This window comes from Oreochromis niloticus, linkage group LG3 (assembly GCF_001858045.2).
Source record: "Oreochromis niloticus isolate F11D_XX linkage group LG3, O_niloticus_UMD_NMBU, whole genome shotgun sequence".
In the NCBI taxonomy this organism is placed as follows: Eukaryota; Metazoa; Chordata; class Actinopteri; order Cichliformes; family Cichlidae; genus Oreochromis; species Oreochromis niloticus.
This window is the reverse complement of record NC_031967.2, coordinates 68226329-68250025: the sequence shown is the minus strand read 5'-3', so window position 1 is coordinate 68250025 and position 23697 is coordinate 68226329. Positions and strand designations below refer to the sequence as shown.

Genomic DNA, 23697 nt, shown 5'->3' with positions numbered 1-23697 from the left:
ACTGCCCGAAATGCATTGACAGAGACATATCAGGGATTTTGAGTCTGTCTGTGCTCCAAATAGATTAATTGCATTAAAATTTGTATGTTAATTGTCATAATGGCGTTTAAGTTGACAGCCCTGGTTTGTTGGTTTGTTTTTATTTTGCTTTATCTTCATTAGGTTATTAGGTGACGCTCCAGCCAGCCAGAGAATCTACCATGACCCACTAGAGGGCTAGAGTGGTTCCCAAACTTTTTTCGCTAGGCCCCCTTTGTTTTACAAGAGAAATGTTCGCCCCCCCCCATCCTCCAACCACACACACCCATATTTTGGTTTCAAACTTCATTGCGGTGTTTTTCCACACCTCAAACATTTAGTAAACACTTAAACACATACAAGTAAACAGCACAAATTACAGGTAGTAATAAAATACACTACTAGCTATTTTACGCTACGTCCACACCTACACGGGTATTTTTGAAAACGCAGCTGTTTCTATGCGTTTGGGCCTTTCGTCAACACGTAAACGGAGTTTCGAATCACCGAACAAAGTTTTTTTAAAACTCCTTTTTTATTTTTTTGGGACGAGGAATACAGAGTTCATCACGCAACGTCAAAGGTATGTGCCTCTTTTCACGTCACGCTGTGCGCCACGTTATTGTTTACATGAGATGAACTGCAGAATGGCAGATAGACAAAATACTGTTTCTGTTAATCTGTCTCTATCTGCAGGTTTTACACGCTTACATATACACACGCAGTTACTGTCCATCTATTTAGAAAGGCAGAGGCGTCACGGTGTATTTTACATATAGTTGTTTTTTTTTCCCTGTGTAATAATGTTCAACATTGCTGTCAATACATTTTTCAAAAAATGTCTCTCTGTGCAAAATTGGTTTAAACACAAACAGCTGTTGGATGCTGTTTGTCCGTGATTTGAACAGGGGGAACAAATTGTAGCAGGATGAGCCTGATATTATTTGTATCCCACTGTAACTTTACTGCATAAAGAGCTAACATCTCCAAAATGTCAGGAGTAGTTAGTTATTACAAGAAGTGTTTGAACTAAAAATCAAGAATGTTGGATACTGTTTGTCCCTGATTTGGAGAGCCCAGCGCTGCTCCCGATGAAGGAAAACCAATTCTGCAGGGGAGACCTACCTCGGCACTTGTGCAGGTGAAACCAAAGGGCAGATTTGCTTCACCATATTTTCTAGTCTTTGGCTTAGAATGAAGTTGGTTTGGAAACATATTCAGCTATGCTTCATCTCCTGCTTTGAGTTTGTTTGGGAGCCCCGTCACAAACCTGTCCATTGTGCTAGCAAAATCGCTTTACATTATAAAAAAATAACCACTGATCACCAAAAATATTTAAATTTACATATACAAAAAAATCTACCCCTCACCCCGACCCCCTAAAACAGCAAAACAAATTAACAACATATAGGACAAGATGGAAAAAAAAAAGCTACATTAACAGTAATGAATACATCTCTGGAATTTAGGCAAAACTTAACTGACAAACACTTTCCAGTGAGCAAACACATCTGCTCTGTAACACCAACCACTCAACACACAAAATATACATCAGCAAGAAATTTCTTTGCTGTGACTGTGATGAATGAATGTGAACTTTATTCTTCTAAAAAAATGAAATTATAAAAGATCAGGAAGTCTGAGTCTCACCTTCAGGTTTCCTGTGAACACATTGTCTCACCAGCAGAACCAGTAACACCAGTAGAACCACAACACAGACTGATCCAACACATGACAACACAGAGAGAACAGGAGGAGAGAGTGATGGAGGAAGAGGGATGGAGGTGGAACCAGGAGGAGGTGTGGATGTAGGTGGAGGTGTGGATGTAGGTGGAGGTGTGGTGGTGTGTTCCCCTAAAATAAAGCAAACACAGTCATTAAGTTGTCGTCACATTGTGAATGTTGAAAGCTGCAGAAACACAGACAGGTGAGTGTGTCACCTGTGACAGTGATCCAGCTGGATGGAGACTCTCCATGACCGCTGATGTCACACTTGTAGAGGCCTTCATCAGACCTGGAAACATGCTGGATGGTCATGTGACCTGTAGGCTGCTTCCTGATGAGGGAGCCATCTTTATAGAAAGCAGCTGGGAGGTTGGAGGGAGTGGTCTTTGTTTTACAGAGCAGAGTGACGTCATCTCCCTCCATCACAGGGAGGACAGGACTCTGCAGGATCACTGATCCACCTCAACACAGAGACAAACTACAGCATTTCATCCATTTACACACAGCTTCATCAACACTAACTCCACACACTCAGCTTACCAGTGACTGTCAGGTTAACCATGTTACTGATGGGACCCTCTCTGGACTCACACCAGTAAACTCCACTGTCAAGCAGGACAAAGTAGCTGATGTTACAGGAAGAACCAGCTGGTTTCCCCCATGTACTTCCACACTGAGTCCTCTGTTGTTTGCTTGTGTTTCTCCTCAGAGTCCATCCAGCAGAGCTGTCGTCCTCCTCACAGCTCAGAGACACAAAGTCTCCTTCAAAGAACTGAGAGCTGCTGGGACTCACAGTCAGACGAGCTGTGAGGGTTAAAATCTGTTAGACTTTACATTGTGAAACATGAACCCAATCAGGTCATGTCAGTGAGCATTTCTCAGGTTTAAACTGTGACAGAAGAAGGTTACTGACCTTGGTTTGTTGAGCAGCTTAGCAGTGAGATCAGAACTAAAGAGAAATGACACTCAGGTTGATTTGAGGTGAACATAAAGAACAACTCCACACAAACAGCTGACAAACACACAAACTCGTCGCTCTCTAATACAGGCGTCTCAAACTCCAGGCCTCAAGGGCCGGTGTTCTACAGGTTTTAGATCTCACCCTGGGTCAACACACCTGAATCAGATGATTAGTTTATTACCAGGCCTCTGGAGAACTTCAAGAGATGTTGAGGAGGTAATTTAATAATTTATGACGCAGTAGTAGATTTCACATTGTTAAAGAAAAAGACCAAGGAGAGGGGTGTTGTCTTAAATTCGCATACAGTGCAGGAATATATTAATCAGTATTATCGTTATGTCAGAATCTACACAGATGCATCAAAGAATACAGCCAACCAGAGTGGGATAGCCTTTATAGTTCCTGAATTTAATATCAAGGTGGGGAAAAGGATCAGTGACGATTTATCAGTATACACAGGTGAAATGGTTTCCATATTGTTAGCAGTCCAGTGGATTGAGGAAACGACACCACTAAGATCTGTGGTGTGCTCAGACTCAAGCTCATCACTGGCCAGCTTGCAAGACAGTCACTCAGACTGCAGACCTGACATTCTGATAGAGATCCAGCAAACATTGTTCAGACTTGTTATGTGTTTGTGGTCACATTCTTATGGGTACCAGTGCATCATGGTGTTAAAGGAAATGAAATGGCAGATAGGACAGCAAAAGACACAACAAGGAGACCGATGGTAGATGTGGTTATTAGTGTGAGTAGGACGGAGCTCAAGAGTAGAATACGACACAAAATGAAGGAAAGGTGGCAAAAGCAATGGGAGGAGGAGAGGAAAGGGCGATGGTTTTACAAAATCCAAAGGAAAGTTGGGGAAATGAGAAGTACAGGACGAAACAGGAGAGAGGAGACGATTATATCTCGACTGAGATTTGGACACACTGGCTTAAATAGCACATTATTTTTAATAGGTAAACACTGTACAGGGGAGTGTGACTGCAGTAGGGAACAGGAAACAATAGAACATGTTTTATTGCATTGTCAGAAGTATGATGTGGAGAGGAGACAGCTGATCATAAAGCTGGACGATATGAAAGTGAAGTTGGACTTGTTTGATTCATTTCGCGTGAGCTCTATGAGTAAAAGTTATCAAGCTGTATTTTGGTTTTTAAGACAGACCCATTTGTTCAGAAGAATTTGAATATTTTCTTTTATTTTAATTAATTAATTAATTTATTTGTTTAATTATTTATTTTTTGTCATTTCGGTCCACACTCCACACCAGTTGGTGGCGGTAATGCACCATTTTGCTGTTTGCCAACCGCCAATAAACCCTATACAGAAGAAGAAGAAGATTTAATAATTTAAATTAGCTGTGTTGGGTCAAGAAAACATCTAAAAACAGAGAAAATTAAAATAGTTGTGAAAGGAGCAGAGGGGTTTTTTGGCATTAAAGATATATCTTGGGAAACTGTCAATAAAAGACTTGGAGGGGAGGGGAAGGCAGGAGGACCAGAGGAGAGTGTAATATGATTATTTTACAGTGGAACGCCAGAAGTCTGATTGCAAATGGACAAGAATTTAAAGGATTCGTCAAACACTGCAAAAAGAAACCAGACATAATCTGTATTCAGGAGACATGGCTCAAACCTACTTTAGATTTTGTTATTAAAGGTTATAGTAGTGTTCGCAGAGATAGAAAGGAGGGTAATGGAGGAGGGTGTGCAATATTTGTGGCACAAGGGATTCAATATAGAGTTGTAGCTTTGGGAACACAGTTAGAATATATTATACTTGAAGTTTGGGGAGGGACTGGAAGTTTCAGAGTGATTAATTACTACAATCCAGCTAATAAACTGATGTCGGTGGATGAACTTGACACATATTTAAAGGGAAAAGTAATTTGGTGTGGAGATTTTAATGCACACAGCACATTATGGGGTAATGGTACTGATCGGAATGGTGCAGTGATTGAGGAAGTGATGGAAATGAAGAATTTTGTGTGTTTGAATGATGGAAGTGGCACGAGAGTGGATGTTAGAACAGGTGCAGAATCAGCAATTGACCTTACATTGGTGTCAGACTCGCTGGCAAGTATTTGTTCATGGCAGGTACTGAAAGAGACAAGTGTAGGCAGTGACCATTTTCCTATAATGACGATTATTGGGTTCAGTATAGCAAAACGAGACGTAAGGGGGGTGAAGCAGTGGTGTTTTAGCGATGCTGATTGGGATACATTTAGATTAGTTAGTGATCAGGAAATGCAAAAGATTGATATGAATGTGGGGGTGGATGAGTTAAATTATTTTATTTGTAAGGCAGTTTTGGAGGCGGCCAGCAGGGTGATGCAGAGGAAAGACGGTAGAGGGATAAAGTGATAAAGTGATTAAATATCGAAATAGGGCATTTAAGACTTTAAAGAACAATCACAGTTTTCAGAATTTCATTGAATATAAAAGATTGCAAGCTAAGGTAAAAAGAACCATTAAAAGTGCAAAGAGGGACTTCTGGAGGGGGTTTTGTAATTCAGTGGGGAGGGAGACAAGAATACAGAACATTTGGTCAATGATTAGAAGGATGAATGGTATGAAAAGGGAGTGTGATTATCCAATCCTGAGGGACGGAGACATCACAGCAGTAACAGATGAGGAAAAAGCAAATGTGTTGGCAAAAACTTTTGTTAAAGTCCACAGTTCAGGCAATGTTAGTGAGGAAGGGCGACGAGGAAGAGACATGACTATTGCAGAGAATAGAGACTTAATGGACCTGGTAGTGGATACAGATGATTCATTAAATATCCTTTTTACAAAGACAGAACTACATCGAGTACTACAGACATCTAAATTATCAGCACCGGGAAAAGATCAGGTATGCTATACCATGTTAAACCAACTCAGTGAGTCAGCTAAAGATCTTTTGTTAGGGTTCTATAACAGAGTTTGGGAGGGTGGGAAACTGCCGCAAAGCTGGAAGGAAGCTGTGGTGGTACCCATACGGAAACGTGGAAAGGATGTCACGAATCCAGGAAATTTTAGACCTATAGCGTTAACATCGCATGTTTGTAAAGTGATGGAGCGTATGATAACTGAAAGATTGACGTACTATTTGGAAACTAGAGGATTTATCTCTAAATATCAAAGTGGGTTTAGAAGAGGGAGGAATACTATGGATCCAGTTTTATGTTTGGAACATGAAGTTAGAAAAGCACAAACAAACAGTGAGAGTGTAGTTGCGGTGTTTTTTGATATAGAGAAGGCCTATGATATGCTGTGGAGAGATGGCCTACTGATTAAACTCTGTAAATTGGGTATTAGGGGGAGGATGTACGGGTGGATAAAGGATTTTTTAAAGGGGCGTCATATTCAAGTGAGGATTGGGAAGGTTTTTTCTGAAAGGTTTTTGTTAGAAAATGGTACACCTCAAGGGAGCATAGTGAGCCCTTTGTTATTTTCTTTGATGATAGATGATGTGTTTAATGATATAGAGGCAGGGGTGGGATGTTCACTTTTTGCTGATGATGGAGCAATATGGAGGAGAGGGAAAAATATAGAGTATATTGTTAAGAAACTGCAGGGAACAATTAGCAGAGTCGAAGAGTGGTCTTATAAGTGGGGTTTTAAATTTTCAGTTGATAAAACCAAGGTGATGTTTTTTACAAGGAAGAGAGTTGGTAAGGACGTCAAGCTTAAGTTGTATGATCAAGAATTAGAAAGGGTGAGTAAATTTAAGTTTCTTGGATTGTGGTTTGATGAAAGGTTAACATGGGCTGCACATATTCAGAAGGTGGTGGACAAATGTAAAAAAGTGTTGAATATAATGAGGTGTTTAGTTGGGAGGAACTGGGGAGCGGATAGGAAGTCTTTGAGGGCCATATACACTGGGTTGGTCAGATCACTGTTGGATTATGGGTGTGTAGCATATAACTCAGCAGCAGACACAACTCTGGTAAAGTTAGACCATATTCAGTATCAGGCACTACGAATTTGCACAGGTGCATTTAAAGCAACTCCAACAGCAGCTTTACAGGTGGAGATGGGAGAGATGCCATTAGGACTGAGAAGGGAGCAGCTCACACTTAATTATTGGGCTAATTTACAGGGCCACGGGCAGGATCACCCAACGCATAAAGTACTTAAACCTTGCTGGGAGAAAGAAAGGAGGGAAACGAAGAGCTTTGGGTGGATTGTGGGGAGACATGCAACAGAATTTAATCTGGATCAGTTAAACATTAGTCACAGAGTGCCGTTACCAGCAGTGCCTCCATGGATACTTCCTGATGCTACAGTAGACTTAACATTGTTGAACAAGAAGAATGAGGATAAGGCATTTACTTTGAACTCTCATGCGGTACAGGCTTACATTGACCAATATTATAGTTATGTTCAAATATATACAGACGCCTCAAAGAACACAACCGGTCAAACCGGTGTTGCAGTTGTGGTCCCAGAGTTTTCGGTGGAAATGGGTAAAAGGATTAGTGATGGGCTTTCTGTATACACTGGGGAAATGATCGCAATATTATTAGCTGTTCAGTGGGTGGAAGACGTGAGGCCATTACATGCTGTCATTTGTTCAGATTCAAGTTCATCATTGGTCAGTCTACAGCATAGTCACTCAGACAGTAGAGCAGATGTTTTGACGGAAATTCAGCAGACACTTTTCCAGATACACATGATGGGACTTGCAGTCGTGTTTTTATGGGTTCCAGCGCACTATGGAGTATGGGCGAATGAAAAGGCAGATAGGGTTGCAAAGGAGGCCGTAAGACATGGGGTGGTTGACATGGCTGTTAGTTTTGGCCAAGCAGAGATAAGGAGTATGGTAAGGCAAGATATGAGAGCAAGATGCCAAAACCAGTGGAAGGAGGAAAGGAAGGGACGAAGGTTGTATAAAATTCAAAGGAGGGTGGGAGGAATGAGAAACGCAGGACGGACTAGGAGGGAGGAGGTGATCATATCCAGACTGAGATTTGGACATACTGGCTTGAATAATACATTATTCATGATAGGGAAACATAGTACCGGAAAATGTGATTGCTGTGGGGTAGAGGAAACTGTAGAACATGTCATGTTGCAGTGTCAGAGGTATCAAGTTGAGAGGAGACAATTGATTCAAAATGTCAGTGACCTAAAAATCAAACTGGATCTTGTTGATTTGTTGCAAAAGGAATCGGGAAGTAAAAGTTATCAGGCCTTATTTCAGTTTTTAAAAGAGGGGAACCTGTTTGGCAGGATTTGAGGGTTGTTTTTTTTTTTGTTTGTTTGTTTGTTTTTTTGAGCGTCGTTCCAGACCATACTCCATACCAGTTGGTGGCGGTAATGCACCTTTCAGTTGTTTGCCAACCGCCAATACAAATGTAAGAAAGAAGAAGAAGAAGAAGAAAACATCTAAAACCTGTAGGACACCGGCCCTCAAGGCCTGGAATTCGACACCTGTGCAATAAAAGCTAAGAGGTGTAGCGGATTAAAGAGACAGGAGGAGGTTATTATAAGTAAAATACGAACAGGCCACTGCTTTTTAAATGGCACTCTTTTTAAGATAGGGAAACATCCGACTGGGTTGTGTGATGGGCTATGTAGACGGTTGAGCATGTACTCCTTAGTTGTAGGAAGTATGCAAGTCACAGGAGGGTGATGATGGGTGAAATGAGTGGTGGAAGGGAACTTACGTTTGAACAAGTGGTTAATAAGTTAAGTCATGGTGAAGGGGAAGGGGTGGTTTTCGTTTTTTGAGGAATACTGGTCTTATCAAGAGGATCTGAGGATTCAGGAGTGTTGGAAGATTAAAAGCCAGGAGATGGCTGTAATGCAACAGTTTTGGATGCAAGCTACCGTTAAACTTGAAAGAAGAAGAAGAACAAGAAGGAGGCCCTCAAGGCCTGGAGTTGGACACCTCTGCTACAGGTTGCTAGCCCTTTGAGCATAACACAGAAAGGCAACCATTCACTTTCACAGGAATGGTAGCTTAGGCGGTAGAACAGGACGCCCCTGGCTGCTGCCTTTTGCATGCCAAATATCCTTCCATCCTTTGGAGTATGAATGTGTATACTTCAGTATAGAAGAAAGTGCTTGTATGACTTACAGAAATAAGACATGTTGTATAATGCACAAATCAGTCCATTTACCATTTAAATGTAAATTTACAGTCAGTTTAAATGGCTGATCAGATAACTGGTTATTACCCATCCAACTGTGGGAGGAAACCTACATAGACACTAAGCTGCTTGCCACCTGTTCAATTAAATATAATTAAAAATCTTTAAATTCTATGTAAATATTTCTCTCCAAATCCTAGAAAGGTGATTCTGTTCATCTCCACATACTGTTTTCAGTGGGAGAAACATTTCATTACTCATCTAAGTGTACCCATCCTTATAAACAGTACATTTGCAAAATGTCAGAAACTGCCGCTACTGATTAACGATAGGTCACATGGTCATTTTCATGATCATTAATTTGCAAATTGTCATGATCACTGATCAATGAGTATTTAGGCTTTAGGGTCTAGGGTCGTCTATGATGTCCTTTACTATGGTTTGGAGGTACGGCTAGTGTAGCATCTTGATTTGTGCTCAATCATCCAGGTAAGTAAATCTCCAAAAATTGATTCTGTTTATCTGGATGTAGCATTTTCTGTTGGAGAAACATTTCGTCACTCATCCAAGTCTCTTCTTCAGTCTCAGCTGACTGCAGGTTTCCCCAATTTTATAAATAATACATTTGTATAATGACTGAAACCAGCCCACTGAAGTAACAATGGGCTGGGAGGTCAGTTCCTTCATTATAATTATGCAAATTCTCATGACCATTGATCAACAACCACTGACCAAAACCCACTGATCAAAGAACACTGATCAATGGCCATGAGTACCATTCACAGAGAGTTGGGGAATGGCTGCAATCACAGCATTGTAAGATGGTGACAGATGTACCCTTAGGCCCCCTCCTCGATTCAGAGATGGTCTTTCCCTTCTCACGTAAATGGCCTCCTTGACTCCGCGCTCAAACCAGCGTTCTTCTCTGTCCAGGATGTGTACATCCTCATCACTGAAAGAGTGTCCACTGGCCTGTAGGTGTAAATAGACTGCAGAGTCCTGGCCTGACGAGGTAGCTCTTCTGTGTTGTGCCATCCGCTTCGCTAGAGGTTGTTTGGTTTTTTCCAATGTATAAATCCTGGCAATCCTCCTGGCACTTAACAGCGTACACTATGTTACTCTGTGTGTGCTCTGGCTGGCTTTTAAATGTCTCCCAGTATTGATGGAAATCTTACAGTCTAAGGCTAGCCGCTAGCCTGTCATTTTTCATACCCTCTGTGGTGAACTTGATGTTTGCCCACCAAGTTAACATCTTCAGTTAATTCTGGTTTGTCCTGAGTCTTTAGTTTCAACTTTGTGTCATCCACATACCTGTAGGCCACTTTCCCAAAGTGGCCTACAGGTGCAGTGGTGTGAAAAAGTATTTTCCCCCTTGCTGAGTTCCAAATTTTCTGATATGTTTGTCACACTAAAATTTTTCAGATCCTCAAACAAATTAAAATATAAGACAGATAATGCAAATAAACACAAAATTCTGTTTCTAAAAAAGGTGTTTATTATTAAAGGGAAAAAATCAACCCTTCATGGCCCTGTGTGAAAAATTAAGTACAGTATAACGGGTTGGCCACCCTTAGCAGCAATAACAGCAGTCTACTGTTTGAGATATCAGGCAATGAATTTTGGCCCACTCATCTTTGCAGAATCGTTGTAATTTAGCCACACTGGAAGGCTTTTAAGTTCATGCCACTGCATCTGTCAGATTCAGGTCAGGACATTGGTCACTATTTTTCTTAAGCCATTTAGAGGTGGACTTGCTGGTGTGTTTTGGATCATTGTCCCGCTGCAGAACCCAAGTGCGCTTCAGCTTGAGGTCATGAACAGATGACCAGACATTCTGCTTCACAATATTTTGGTAGAAAGCAGAATTCATGGTTCCATTTACTACATCAAGTCTTCCAGGTCCTGAGGCAGTAAAGCAGCCCTAGACCATCACACTACCACCGCCATATTTTACAGTTTGTATGTTGTTCCTTTTCTGAAAGGCTGTTTTACTCTTACACCAGATTTAATGGGACACACCTTTCAGTTCTCAGCTTTCTGGAGACCTTTTTCCCGAAAGTCATGGGGATCAAGATATTTTCTGTCAAAAGTAAGATGAGCCTTTGTTCCTTTTGCTCAGCAGTGGTTGTAGTCTTTGAACTCTGTATCTATCTAACATGTATCTCTGTATCTATCATATAACTATGTAGTCTGGGCAATGCTTCATCATGTTCAATGTTTTTTCCATGTGTGGATAAATGCTCTCACTGTGGTAAACTGGAGTCCCAAAGCCTTAGAAATTGTCTTGTAACGTCTTCCAAGCTGAGAAATGTCAGTGAATTTCTTTCTCAGTTGCTTCTTAGGAACCTAGCATGTTGTGTGCTTTTGTTGTCAGACAAATTGTATTTAAGTGATTTCTTGATAGAGAACTTTTGGCAGAATAAGTCCTTGATGTGGCAGTGAAACTGAGCTCAGCTTAGTAAAAATGTAATTAATTACAGCTAATTCATAATTTAACAACCTGGGACACTTTTTTACACCGTGCTGCATTTCTTGTTTACTTGGATTATCTTTGTCTAATGTCTCTGCACTCACTATCCTCTATATACAAAATATCCACTACATTTATATATTACAGTAAAGTCATGTGTCCACTGTGCAGCTGTGTTGATATAATGGTAAATGGCCTGTATTTATATAGCGCTTTCTAGTCCCTAAGGACCCCAAAGCGCTTTACATATCCAGTAATTCACCCATTCACACACACATTCACACACTGGTGATGGCAAGCTACGTTGTAGCCACAGCCACCCTGGTGCGCACTGACAGAGGCGAGGCTGCCGGACACTGGCGCCACGGGCCCTCTGACCACCACCAGTAGGCAACGGGTGAAGTGTCTTGCCCAAGGACACAACGACCGAGACTGTCCGAGCCGGGGCTCGAACCGGTAACCTTCCGATTACAAGGCGAACTCCCAACTCTTGAGCCACGATCATGTCTTCTCCTCCATCATCACTTATCAGGAGAGCAGACAGTCAAAGTACAAGAATTCAAACAAACACAGAGATTCTACTTACAGAGCAGACACAGCACAGATGTTTCCTTCATCGTCCTTCTCACTCATTTCAGCTTTTGTTCATTTCTCTCACTGACACCAAGTAAAGCCCGCCCTCTTCCTCTGAGCACCAGCTTTGCTATTGGTTCAAACACACTGTTGGGGAACTAACTGTTTTCAACAGTTATGCATAGTTTTATGTGCAACACGATTATTCATACCGCCACACATACAAAATTAGCACATGAGTGTACTTTTAAAAAGCCCTCTGAACACATTAATGCCATCCTCACACATGTTTATATGTGGCCACTAGAGGGAGATGTTGGACTTAAATACTTAAATACTTGCAGGTCAAGTGCAATCCTGCAGTCGCATCCATTATTAGCAGCTCTCCTCTGTGCCTTTTCTAACTAACAGGGTTAAGATTCTGTGGCCTGGAAAATAGGCCTTAAGTGTCTGTTAATTTTTAATTTTAAAGAAACCTGCAAGAACTATTTGACTGATACTATAATTCACAGGCTTTAATCTTTACCATTTCACAAAGGGTCAATAGAGAATGTCCACAATTTAGAATTTGTTTGCTATTTTATTAAATAAATTTAGCAGGAGCAAAGCAAAAGCTGAAACAAATAATATTAATCACATAATAATCACTGGAATTATTTGTGTCCAATTAATCTACTCTGAGCACTTTAAATACTGATCTTGAAAGGAACGAGAGAGGAGAATGGGTACATCCAGACCTGAAGATGCCCTTATCTCTGTTCTATGTCAATACAGTCCAATAGGAAGGGAGCCAAATCATTGGAAATTATAATTAAGCAGGAAAATGACTCAGCTATAATCCAACACAGCAGAAATGAGCAGAGGAAAAAGCTTAAAAATGTAATTCTAATTTATAAGTACACTATGTTCGGCAGTTAATCTTTTATAATTTCTTGGTGTAGTTTTATACGTGCTCCCCTTCTCCCTCCTCCCCATCGAACGGTCTCCCCTAGGTTGAGCCACACTGTGACAAAGTAGGTGAGAACACCATTTGCCCAGAGTTCAGGCTTGTTTTTCTTAGTTAATATTCTTGTTCTGATTTAGCCACGCCTTATCTTTATTCTGTATCTTGCAAATATTGACTATCCCAGGTTTGTTTATGTTCTGCACTTTTATGGATTACTTATTATAAAATCTTGGTTTAAATCAACTTCATCAAGTTTGTTAATATTTTATTTAATATTTGTTACAGAGTATAGCATGGTGGAAAAGAATGGAGAGAATCCCCCACTAAGCTTTTGGGCTGGCATCACTTTAGATTTTGTTTTGTATTTAATTGCATGCTTTGGTGTTTTTTTTTTGGTGTTTGATGTGAAGTGTGGGCCACACCCATGTGGGAGTGGAGATTCTACTCTAGTCCAGCTGCCAGCTATTTGGAGTTGAGTACAGGGAACAGCTGATTGGGGAGGATTGGAGCCCTTCTCTATAAAGGGGAGAGGAAACAGGAAGTGGGGTTGGTCGTTGTTTTTTTTGTGGGACACTGGTGCAGTAGGGAAGCCTCAGAGACTCCAGGAGGAAGTGTGCACATTTTAAAGGGAAAGATTTTTAACCTGGCCTGGTTTTGCTTTTAAAATAATCTGAGGATGTTGGAGGGAGGACTCATTTTTATTGGGATGTGAGTGGATGTGCTGGGAGGCAGGAAAACAAACACTGGACTGGAGACTCTCTGTGCCCCCGACAAGGAAACTGGACCAGTTTTGGGGAAGTTCTAGCTCCCAGGATGTGATGTGGAGACCCAGCCTCGAACGAAGTCTGGCCTGAAAAGGTGGGTGGCAAGCCTTTTTGAGGAAGATGCAGGATTGTTACGTTTTGGCTGCCTGTTCTTCCAAGTAACCACCTTTCCCCTGTTTGTAACCAGGCTAATAATCCTGACCGCGGTGGCTTTGGGCCTTGGCTTCCTGGCCAGAGTTGTGTCTTCAGCCAGTAGTTTTACCCAGAGAAAGAACAAATAAATCTTGTGTAACCCAGTGCAGTGTGCGTGTGGTGGTGTGTTACTGGTCAATATTAGAGCTACCACTGTCTTGTACGGAGGCCATTTTGGGCCCTACGTAACATCTGGCGTTGTCGACAGGATTTGTGACCAGTATACAAACCCACCTGCCTTAGATTGATCAATATGGCGGATGAGCCATCTGAAACCATTAATATGGTGTCACCATTCTTTATTGGTGCGCCCTGGGTACCAAAATTTTGTGGGCTTAACACAAATTATGAAGATTGGGAGAGCCAAATTAGTGCAATGCTCCGTGCTCAAAAGTGGTCGATAGAACAGCAGTGTGATTTTGTACTGAGTGCGTTAGGGGGAGAACCACGACGTGAAATTCTTATTTTGGAGCAAGTGGAGCGGGATACGCCAGATAAGATCTTTCTTCAACTTAAAGAACTGTATGGGGATAAAACAGCTGTGGGTACCTTGCGTGCCATGTTTTATGAGTGCAGACAAAGGGCAGAAGAGCCTATTAGAAAGTTCACTTTACGTTTAAGGGAGATAGGCCATCGCCTGCAAACAAAAGAGCCACAAGACCCTCGGCGTGCCGACCTGCACATGCGTGATCGGTTTGTCTTGGGCCTCAGGGAGGGTGAGATACAGCGTGATCTACGGCGGCTGTTACGGCATGACCCTAATCTCTCATTCGAACAGGTGCGTAAAGAGGCTTTGCAATTGGAAGCAGATGCGCTGCATAGTTTGTATGAAGACTCCGCTTGTGCCATCTAAAGTGGCAGGATACCTTGAATTGGAAAGATAAATTTAAAGCGGAAATTCTCGCAGAAATGAAGGAGCAAATTATGGATCTCAAGAATACTCTTCAGGAGGAGCTGAGGGAATTTGTTCGATAAGCACCAATGCCACAGACGTGTTCAGCTCCCAGAGGTGAGAGAGAAAGGCGGAATTTTAGTTCCTCTCAGTATAGGAGATGTGCTGAAGTGTCTGAGCCACCTCCAGCAACAAAGCAAATCTCACCGTTGGTGGAACGACCACGGCATAAGTGGGATGAACAAGGGCAGCCCATCTGTAGTAAGTGTGGAGCCAGTGGACACATGGCAAGAGAGTGTCGGGGCAATCCATCTCGGATGGCTTTAAACGAGTAAATCCAGTCACTATGGGCCAGGTGACTGGAAAGGATGACAGTGGTCCAGCCCAGTTAAATCACTCTCAATTTCTAGGGACATGCCATCAAGTAGAGGTACTCGTTGATGGTAAGGAAGTGACATTTTTGCTAGATACTGGGTCTAATGTAACATTAATGCCACAAGCCTGTTTTAGGAGATTGTTTGGTGAGCAGGAGCCAGGAAAAGAAAGCGATCTCAATTGGTTAAAGCTGAAGGCAGCGAATGGATTGGCTATTCCTTATGTGGGCTATGTGTTAGCTGAAGTACAGGTGGGAGGCATTATTTTGAAGGATATGGGAATTGTGATTTCAAAGGACGATCCCAATAATCCTAATGCATTACCTATCTTGGGTATGAATGTCATCGTTCCATGCTGGGATATGCTTTTCTCGAAACCTCAGATACAGACCCAGACCTGGCCTGTCGGCTCAACTGTAGACACTCAACAAGCGTGGGCATCCGCTTTTCAGGACTGTCAGAGAATTCAGGCGGCTGCCCCTGTACAACAGGTAGGGACCCTTCGACCAGCTTATCGCCATCCAGTGATGGTCCCTGAGCACAGCGAGCAGGTGATTTGGGCCAGGGCCCCACAGACACTGAGGAAAGGACAATGTATTTTGGTGGAGCCACTGGAATGGCCTAGTACAGTTGCTGTTGCTCGATCCCTAGGAATTGTCCGTAGAGGCCGAGTCCCCATCAAAGTAAGGAACCTCAACCCTTTTCCTATCACGTTACGACGTTACGAGGCCCTTGCTACATTCTCCACAGAAAATGTTGACATTCAGGAGCCTTTTGAAGTTACTTTTGAGCAAACCAGGCCAGGTATTGTTGAAGTTGGTGTGCACCAGGTGAGCTCGGAACCGCCAGGTAACGCTCCTCATATCGAAGTTATGACACAAGGGAAGTCAAACCTATCCATAGAGGAGCAAGAAAAGTTAAATGGTCTCTTGAGGAAATGGGGCGATGTGTTTGCTGCCGACGAAGAGGATTATGGCCACACGGATGTAATCACGCACTCTATCCCGACAGGTATGGCACCTCCCATTAGAGAGCGGTACAGGCCAATTCCCCCTAAAATGTATCAGGAAGTGCGAGAGTTGCTGAATAATATGATTCGATCAGGGGTGGTGAGGGAGAGTACAAGTCCCTGGGCAGCACCCATTGTCCTGGTACGGAAAAAAAATGGGGAATTGAGATTTTGTGTGGATTACCGCAAGTTAAATGCAGTGACACATAAAGATGCCCATCCACTACCTAGAATCGAAGAGACCTTGACAATGCTGACTAAATCAAAATACTACTCCACTCTTGATTTAGCAAGTGGGTATTGGCAAGTGAAAGTTTCCGAAGCTGACAGAGAAAAGACTGCATTTTGTACTCCTTTTGGCTTGTATGAATTCGAAAGAATGCCTTTTGGTTTGTGTAATGCCCCAGCAACATTCCAAAGGTTGATGCAAAGTTGCTTGGGAAGTCAAATCACAGAGTCTGCTTTTGTATATCTGGATGATGTGATAGTCTACTCACCGGATTTCAACAGCCATCTAGAGCATCTGCAGGCAGTGTTTACAAGATTGAAGAGCTATGGGCTGAAGTTGCGACCTGATAAATGTGTTCTTTTCCAGCAGCAGGTGAAGTTCCTGGGTCACCTGGTGAACAGTGAGGGTGTGGCTCCGGACCCTGATAAGATTGCCGCTGTACAGAAGTGGCCGGCCCCGCAGACTATTCATCAGGTGCGTTCTTTTTTGGGCTTTGCCAGTTACTATCGGCGGTTCATTGCAGGATTTGCAAGTGTAGCTAGGCCTCTTAACTCATTGCTGGTGGGAGTACCTAAGAATAAAAAACAGAATATTCCCATAAACTGGGATGAGAATTGTCAACAGTCCTTTGATCTTCTGAAGCAGAAACTGCTAGAGGCGCCTATTTTAGCTTTTGCTGATTTTAGGTTACCCTTTCGGCTCTACACGGATGCCAGTAAAGTGGGCCTTGGTGCAGTACTTTCTCAAGTACAAGATGGGAAAGAATGTGTGATAGCCTATGCTAGCAGAAGCTTAGCACCCACAGAAAGAGATGATGCAAACTATAGCTCCTTTAAATTGGAGCTGCTCGCTCTGAAATGGGCAGTGACTGAGAAATTTAAAGACTATCTATGGGGGTCTCTGTTTACAGTTTATACTGACAATAATCCATTGGTCCATTTATCGACTGCAAAAGTGGGCGCAGTGGAGCAACGGTGGGTAGCACAACTTGCAAATTATCAATTTGATATCAAGTACCGGCCCGGCCAGGAAAATGTGAATGCTGATGTTCTGTCTAGAATGCCATTACAGGTGCAACCCCAAGACCTGGTGTCCCCACAGAGGATGGGTGAAGGAGCACGGGTTCATGCTGTGAACATTGATTGGTATCCAGGACACTGGAAAAGCTTACAGGAGCAGGACCCCACGTTGTATAAAGTGAGACATTATATGGCCCAAGGAAGGACACCATCGGGGGAGGAGAGACGTCAGGAGTCTACTGCAGTCTTAAATTACATGAGACAATGGTCACGGCTGGAGCTGTTGGAGGGTGTGTTGGTCCGCAGGGGAGTGGATTCCAACACATATGAGGTTTATTATCAAATCCTTGTTCCTTTGCAGGAACAGCAGTTAACATGGAAGGCTTTCCATGAAAGGAATGGTCATCTGGGGGTGGCAAAGACACTCTCAATGTTGCGCCGTGGTTTTTACTGGCTTCAAATGGAGAAGAGAGTGCGTGACTGGACAGCATCCTGTGAACGGTGTGTACGTCATAAAGGCCATGGTGACGGTAAGGCCCCGCTCGTTCCTGTTTTTACAGACGCCCCTCTCCAAATTGTGGCGGTTGATTTCCTTACACTAAGTAGACAGGCAGACTCATACCAGTATATTTTGGTTGCTACTGATATGTTTACCAAGTACGCTTGGGCAATACCTACCAGGGATCAGACTGCTTCAACCACAGCTAAGATGTTGTTGAAACACATTATTCAGCCAATTGGATGTCCAGAACAACTGCACTCGGACCAAGGCACCAACTTTGAGTCCGCCCTCATAAAAGAACTCTGCCAGTATTATAATTGCCAGAAAAGTCGAACCACTGCCTATCACCCTCAGGGCAATGGGGCCTGCGAATGTTTTAACCAGACATTAATAAACATGTTGTCCACCCTAGAGGAAGAGAAGCGAACTCGGTGGGTGCAATATTTACCAGAACTGCTCCAGGCCTATAACAATTCTGTCCATGCATCTACAGGTTACACGCCCCATTACTTGATGTTTGGATGGAATGCTCGTCTGCCAGTTGAGCTGTCTATGGGGATGAAGAGATCCACAGAGCCAACAACCACCCAAGAGTGGGTTAAGAGCCATCATGAACGCTTGAGGCTGGCATACCAAATGGTGGAGAAGAGCAGTCAGAAGGCTGCAAGCCGGATGAAGGGCAGGTATGATGTTGGAGCGAGAGCAGCTCCATTGCTCCCAGGAGAAAGGGTGTTAGTCCATACAACAAGAAGGGATGGAGAAGGTAAACTGGCAGCACACTGGGAGGAAGAGATCCAAATTATAGTCGGTCAGCCGAACCCTGCAAACCCAGTTTACAGAATTCGGCCGGAAGGTAAAGATGGTCCTGTTAGAGTGGTTCATCGCAATCGCTTACGCATATGTGCTTTCCTACCTTCAGATGACTATAAAACAGGAGATGGCACCCCAGAACCAGAGACGACAGCCACGCATGATATAGCGACAGTCTCAGATCAGTGGTTGCTTCTATGGAGCATGGGACAGCAGAGGCCAGGGTCAGATCACTATCCCCCCTCCTACCAGTCGGCCCCTGCTATTCAGGAGGGTCTAAGGAGATCTGCCCGTGAAAATTTTGGGAAACCCCCATCTCGATATAGTTAGTAGAGTGCCCGAGGACGGGCTAGGACAAAGTTGGGGTGTGTGTTACAGAGTATAGCATGGTGGAAAAGAATGGAGAGAATCCCCCACTAAGCTTTTGGGCTGGCATCACTTTAGATTTTGTTTTGTATTTAATTGCATGCTTTGGTGGGTTTTTTTTGGTGTTTGATGTGAAGTGTGGGCCACACCCATGTGGGAGTGGAGATTCTACTCTAGTCCAGCTGCCAGCTATTTGGAGTTGAGTACAGGGAACAGCTGATTGGGGAGGATTGGAGCCCTTCTCTATAAAGGGGAGAGGAAACAGGAAGTGGGGTTGGTCGTTGTTTTTTTTGTGGGACACTGGTGCAGTAGGGAAGCCTCAGAGACTCCAGGAGGAAGTGTGCACATTTTAAAGGGAAAGATTTTTAACCTGGCCTGGTTTTGCTTTTAAAATAATCTGAGGATGTTGGAGGGAGGACTCATTTTTATTGGGATGTGAGTGGATGTGCTGGGAGGCAGGAAAACAAACACTGGACTGGAGACTCTCTGTGCCCCCGACAAGGAAACTGGACCAGTTTTGGGGAAGTTCTAGCTCCCAGGATGTGATGTGGAGACCCAGCCTCGAACGAAGTCTGGCCTGAAAAGGTGGGTGGCAAGCCTTTTTGAGGAAGATGCAGGATTGTTACGTTTTGGCTGCCTGTTCTTCCAAGTAACCACCTTTCCCCTGTTTGTAACCAGGCTAATAATCCTGACCGCGGTGGCTTTGGGCCTTGGCTTCCTGGCCAGAGTTGTGTCTTCAGCCAGTAGTTTTACCCAGAGAAAGAACAAATAAATCTTGTGTAACCCAGTGCAGTGTGCGTGTGGTGGTGTGTTACTGGTCAATATTAGAGCTACCACTGTCTTGTACGGAGGCCATTTTGGGCCCTACGTAACATATTATTATTTAAACTGTTAGTTTGTCCAGTTTAAGAAGGTAAGAAGTCAGCTTACTTACCTCTCTACCAGGAGCAAAACGGGGAAGTGCTGCCTCACTTCCTGTATTTATAGCTTCCCATTTAGTTCTGATGTCACAGGAAGGACCAGGTGAAAAATTGTAATTTAATGAAAGTAAATTTTAGGGTTTTGTTTCCCTGAGAATTATAAGTATTATTGTCAAATGTAACGGCTACACTTCAGAGGTGTCTGTGTTTTCTTGCTAGAGAAAAGTAGCAGCATAAGTGTATGACTATGAATGTAGTGTTTAGTCTTACCCATTGAATGGAAAATTCCATAGTGTCTGGATAGCTTGAGTAATTAAGTTTTTGTGAATATTCTTTTGGTCACCATAAATAAATCACCTGCTACACTGGACCGCATCTGTCTCTTGCCCTTCTTCAGCAACTTTGGCCAAGCTATCACTCTGCTGTTTTCCTTCAGTGTAACCTTTCACATACTTCATTTGGAGCAAAGTCCAGCCATTATAATAATTTCAGCACAGTGTTTACATTTTCTTCTTTCCTATGTTGTACTTTGTCTTTATCATTAGCTCAATCACATCACTTCAACATCACTTCTTGTTAGCTCAGTCTCATATGAATATCAGGAGTCTTTATGATTCCATCATGATCTTTCTTTAACTTGATTATACAGGAATCCTTTTCCTCTTCATCACTGGTTGTCAATCACAATTTAAAGTTTAAAAAAACACACTGGGATTCATTCACTAATGTGTGAAGAAATGTTGTTAATTGTTTAAAAAAACAAGTTCTCATGTAAAATTACAGTCAGATTTATAAAGCGTGTGCATGTCAGTGAATAAGAATTATTGCAGGTTTGTGCTCCCTCATTTCTCTGTATGAGGAAACACTTTGACCTTAATTCACAGGCTAAAGTGGGAAAGTAGGAATGATGCTTAGAGAGAAGTTTGCACCTCTGAGGTAAAAATAACTAAAGTGTTTGAGGAGGAAGCCAGAAAAGGCACAGCTTTGCAAAATGTTTCCACAGGAGTGATGACTGATGTCATTAGTGCAGTGAATATCATTCATTTTATGAAACACTTACTGTTGCTCGGAGTAAGAAGGAAACAGCTGGACAACAAGCTAAACCTGATCTGCAGCCCAATCCAAGATAGTGAGTGATGATGAAGTGATGACTCATCTAATACCTGCTTTGCCTCACTTAGTATTTCAATGCTTCGTGATGTTTTGGAATGAATATATTTCACGCGAGCTCTCCAGTTAAGTTTTTCATCTATTATTACCCCCAAATATTTATATTCACCACTTTACAAATGTCATTAAGTTGAAGAATTTGGGGCCCAAAACTGACCCTTGTGGTACACCACATGCAATGTCTATACATACGGAGCAACCACCATTTAATTTCACAAACTGCTTCCTGTAACTTACTTAACTCAGGATCTAATTTAAAACTACCCTCTGACACCATAGCTTTCCAGTTTTCTTATTAATATATCGTGACCTATAGTATCAAATGCCTTTGTCAAGTCTATGAATAACCCAGCAACATATTGCTTTTTGTCACTGGAATTTGTGATGTATTCTATTGAATCTAATAGTGCCAATGATGTTGTCTGCTTCATCTGAATCCACACTGACTCTCGGTGAGTAGTTTATGCTTATATATAATTTTTTCTTGTCAGCTGTTAAACAGTTTTTCAATCATTTTTGTGAACTGAGGTAGTAAAGAGACAGGCCTGTAGTTTGTGAAATGTTTGTTACCAGATTGGTATAGATGTATAACTTCTGCTATTTTCATTCTGTCTGGAAATCGACCAGTTTTAAATATAAATTACAGATGTGTGTAAATGGTTTTATAATAGCCTCAATGACTTTTTTAACTACTATCATATCAATATCAGATGATGCAACAGTAATGACTGTGGGGTTGAAATTATAGCACTAATGCTGGAAAGGCCATATTAAAATAAATGTTATAAACATTATTCAAAGTAAGCCACCAGGCCCAGGATCCTCCAACAGCCACCAACAACTTTTGGTGAGTTGCCATTAACACAATGACACAACCAATTAATTTAATAAGTGTGAATTATACACTGCTGACACAGAGGATTTGTGTGTCACACAAGAAATGATCAAACTGAAAACATGGATTGACAGAAAAGTTATCGCTAAATTTGAATAAAACTACATTTATGTTATTTGGACATTAGAAAAAAGATGCTGGAGCAAAATTCTTGATAAATATTGTTGAGGTGAAGCAAGTTTCTCAGATGAAATCTGCTGGAAACCTCACACAAAGTATCTACAAGCTGAACTGTCAAGAACCATGTCTGTACTTGAAGGTTCACTGAGAGTCTGAGCAGCAGCAGGAGACTCAGAGTTCATTTCAAAGAGGCAGGAATTTAATGCCATGGTCCTGAGAACTGATTCAAACAAGCATCAGAAAGTCTGAATGAACTGGAAACACTTATACAAAATATTAAGAATTAGATTTTATAGAATAACACATTTGAATGAGTGCAAATTCAAGATGGCGCCGGTGTGTGTGGCTGCTTGTCTGTCACTCCCAAGTTTCTCTTTATATTATTTCTGACCTGCGTCATTCACGAAGCAAAGTCTCTGCTGAGGTATGATCACCAGACACTGGACTTCTAACCTTTGGTCCAAAATATTGTGTCGTTGGAGCTGGTGGGCAGCAACACTTGCCCCCAGTTGTATCGGAAATCCTGGGTTACCTATACCTGGTTCCCACACTACCTTTCCAATGGAAGCGTCATCGTTGCCGGGGTAGACGAAACTGGTGAAACTGAAGGTTTCCCTAAGGAATTGTTCAGCTTTTTTCCGAGCAGCGTATGGATTGTTCCCAAGATTGTTTGTCTCTCTGCGTTTTCTGGATCCTGTTGATGCCTGCTTGGTGCCCGTGGTCGGATTTTTTGCTAAGCCGAGATCGCTGCGTCAGGTTTCTCGACTGCTGAAGTCTGTGCTTCATAAAGATAAAAAGCAGCGTCCAAAAAATAACATTTTCCTCTGCCATCAGTGAGAGAGGCAGATGTGAGCTGATACACAGGAATCAAACCAGGGACACTGCTGTTTATTTTTTATTTATTATTTTTTAAGTACAGTTTCAATGCTGTTTTTAAACTGACATCCAGAACAACCCCTCAATGAAATGTCCTAAGAAATAATCACATCCAAGAAGAATGTTCCCTGTGTGTCAAGAAAGAAAAAATCTCCTGATGCTTAGACCACTCCAGATGAATCCTAGAAAGACAAAGATCTCATCTCTGCCCTGTCACTCTATTGGGCTCGATGCACCACAGCCCAGCTGTCCTCCACAATGAGTCTCTGTGGATCCCAGCTACTCCTGTACAGGAAATCTGAACCAGCTTTCTGTATAAATTGTCTTCTTTGCTTCTAAAATGTTTACTTTAGTAGAAATGGCTAGAAACGTATGTAACGGCAGCTCTCCTCAAATGATTTGAGTACTTGGCGAATTGTGAGGTATTTAGTTTAGAGGCATGGACAACAGGTCCTTGCCTACACCTGCCTGACCCTCTGGTGATGTATTTAAATAACCAGCACATGTCCATAATACAGCACAGCAGAGAGAGCAGAGAAAAACAAAACAAACAAATAGAAAGTTATAAATCCCCCAGTTCTCCTCATTTTACAATCCAAGTGCAAATGTTTAGTATAATCCTTCCCTCAAGATGATCCATGTGCTCAGCAAGGTTTCTAGAAATGAGTTGTTTATTACCGAAGCATGACTTTATACAAAAATACAGATCAGCTGTAAAAAACAACAACAACAACAACAACCCCCCACAATCTAGCAAAAGAAAATATAAAAAGTTTTGTCA

The 23697-nt window shown here is 42.3% G+C and overlaps 1 protein-coding gene and 1 long non-coding RNA gene across 2 annotated transcripts; both read left to right on the top strand.

The window, feature by feature from the left end:
• The first annotated feature begins 13062 nt into the window (after nt 1-13062).
• On the top strand, nt 13063-13838 carry LOC112846072 (uncharacterized). Its single transcript, XR_003218887.1, has 2 exons — nt 13063-13636; nt 13730-13838. It is a non-coding gene; the product is annotated as an uncharacterized LOC112846072 (long non-coding RNA).
• A 1134-nt stretch (nt 13839-14972) lies between these two features.
• Nucleotides 14973-19722, top strand: LOC109197649 (retrovirus-related Pol polyprotein from transposon 17.6). The gene is made up of 7 exons (XM_025905204.1): nt 14973-15069; nt 15384-15491; nt 15652-16712; nt 17149-17212; nt 17310-17787; nt 18253-19520; nt 19614-19722. The coding sequence occupies exons 1-5, from the start codon at nt 14973-14975 to the stop codon at nt 17348-17350; spliced, it is 1371 nt and encodes a 456-aa protein (XP_025760989.1). The 3' UTR covers nt 17351-17787; nt 18253-19520; nt 19614-19722.
• The last annotated feature ends 3975 nt before the right edge of the window (nt 19723-23697 follow it).

Bases quoted from the DNA above. Each gene is read 5' to 3' on its own strand.
- LOC109197649 (XM_025905204.1), top strand. From the start codon at position 14,973: ATGGGCCAGGTGACTGGAAAGGATGACAGTGGTCCAGCCCAGTTAAAT. The intron at 15,070-15,383 runs GTAAGGAAGTGA...TCGAAACCTCAG, and splicing joins AGTAGAGGTACTCGTTGATG to ATACAGACCCAGACCTGGCC. The intron at 16,713-17,148 runs GTGCGTTCTTTT...CTCTGTTTACAG, and splicing joins CCCCGCAGACTATTCATCAG to TTTATACTGACAATAATCCA.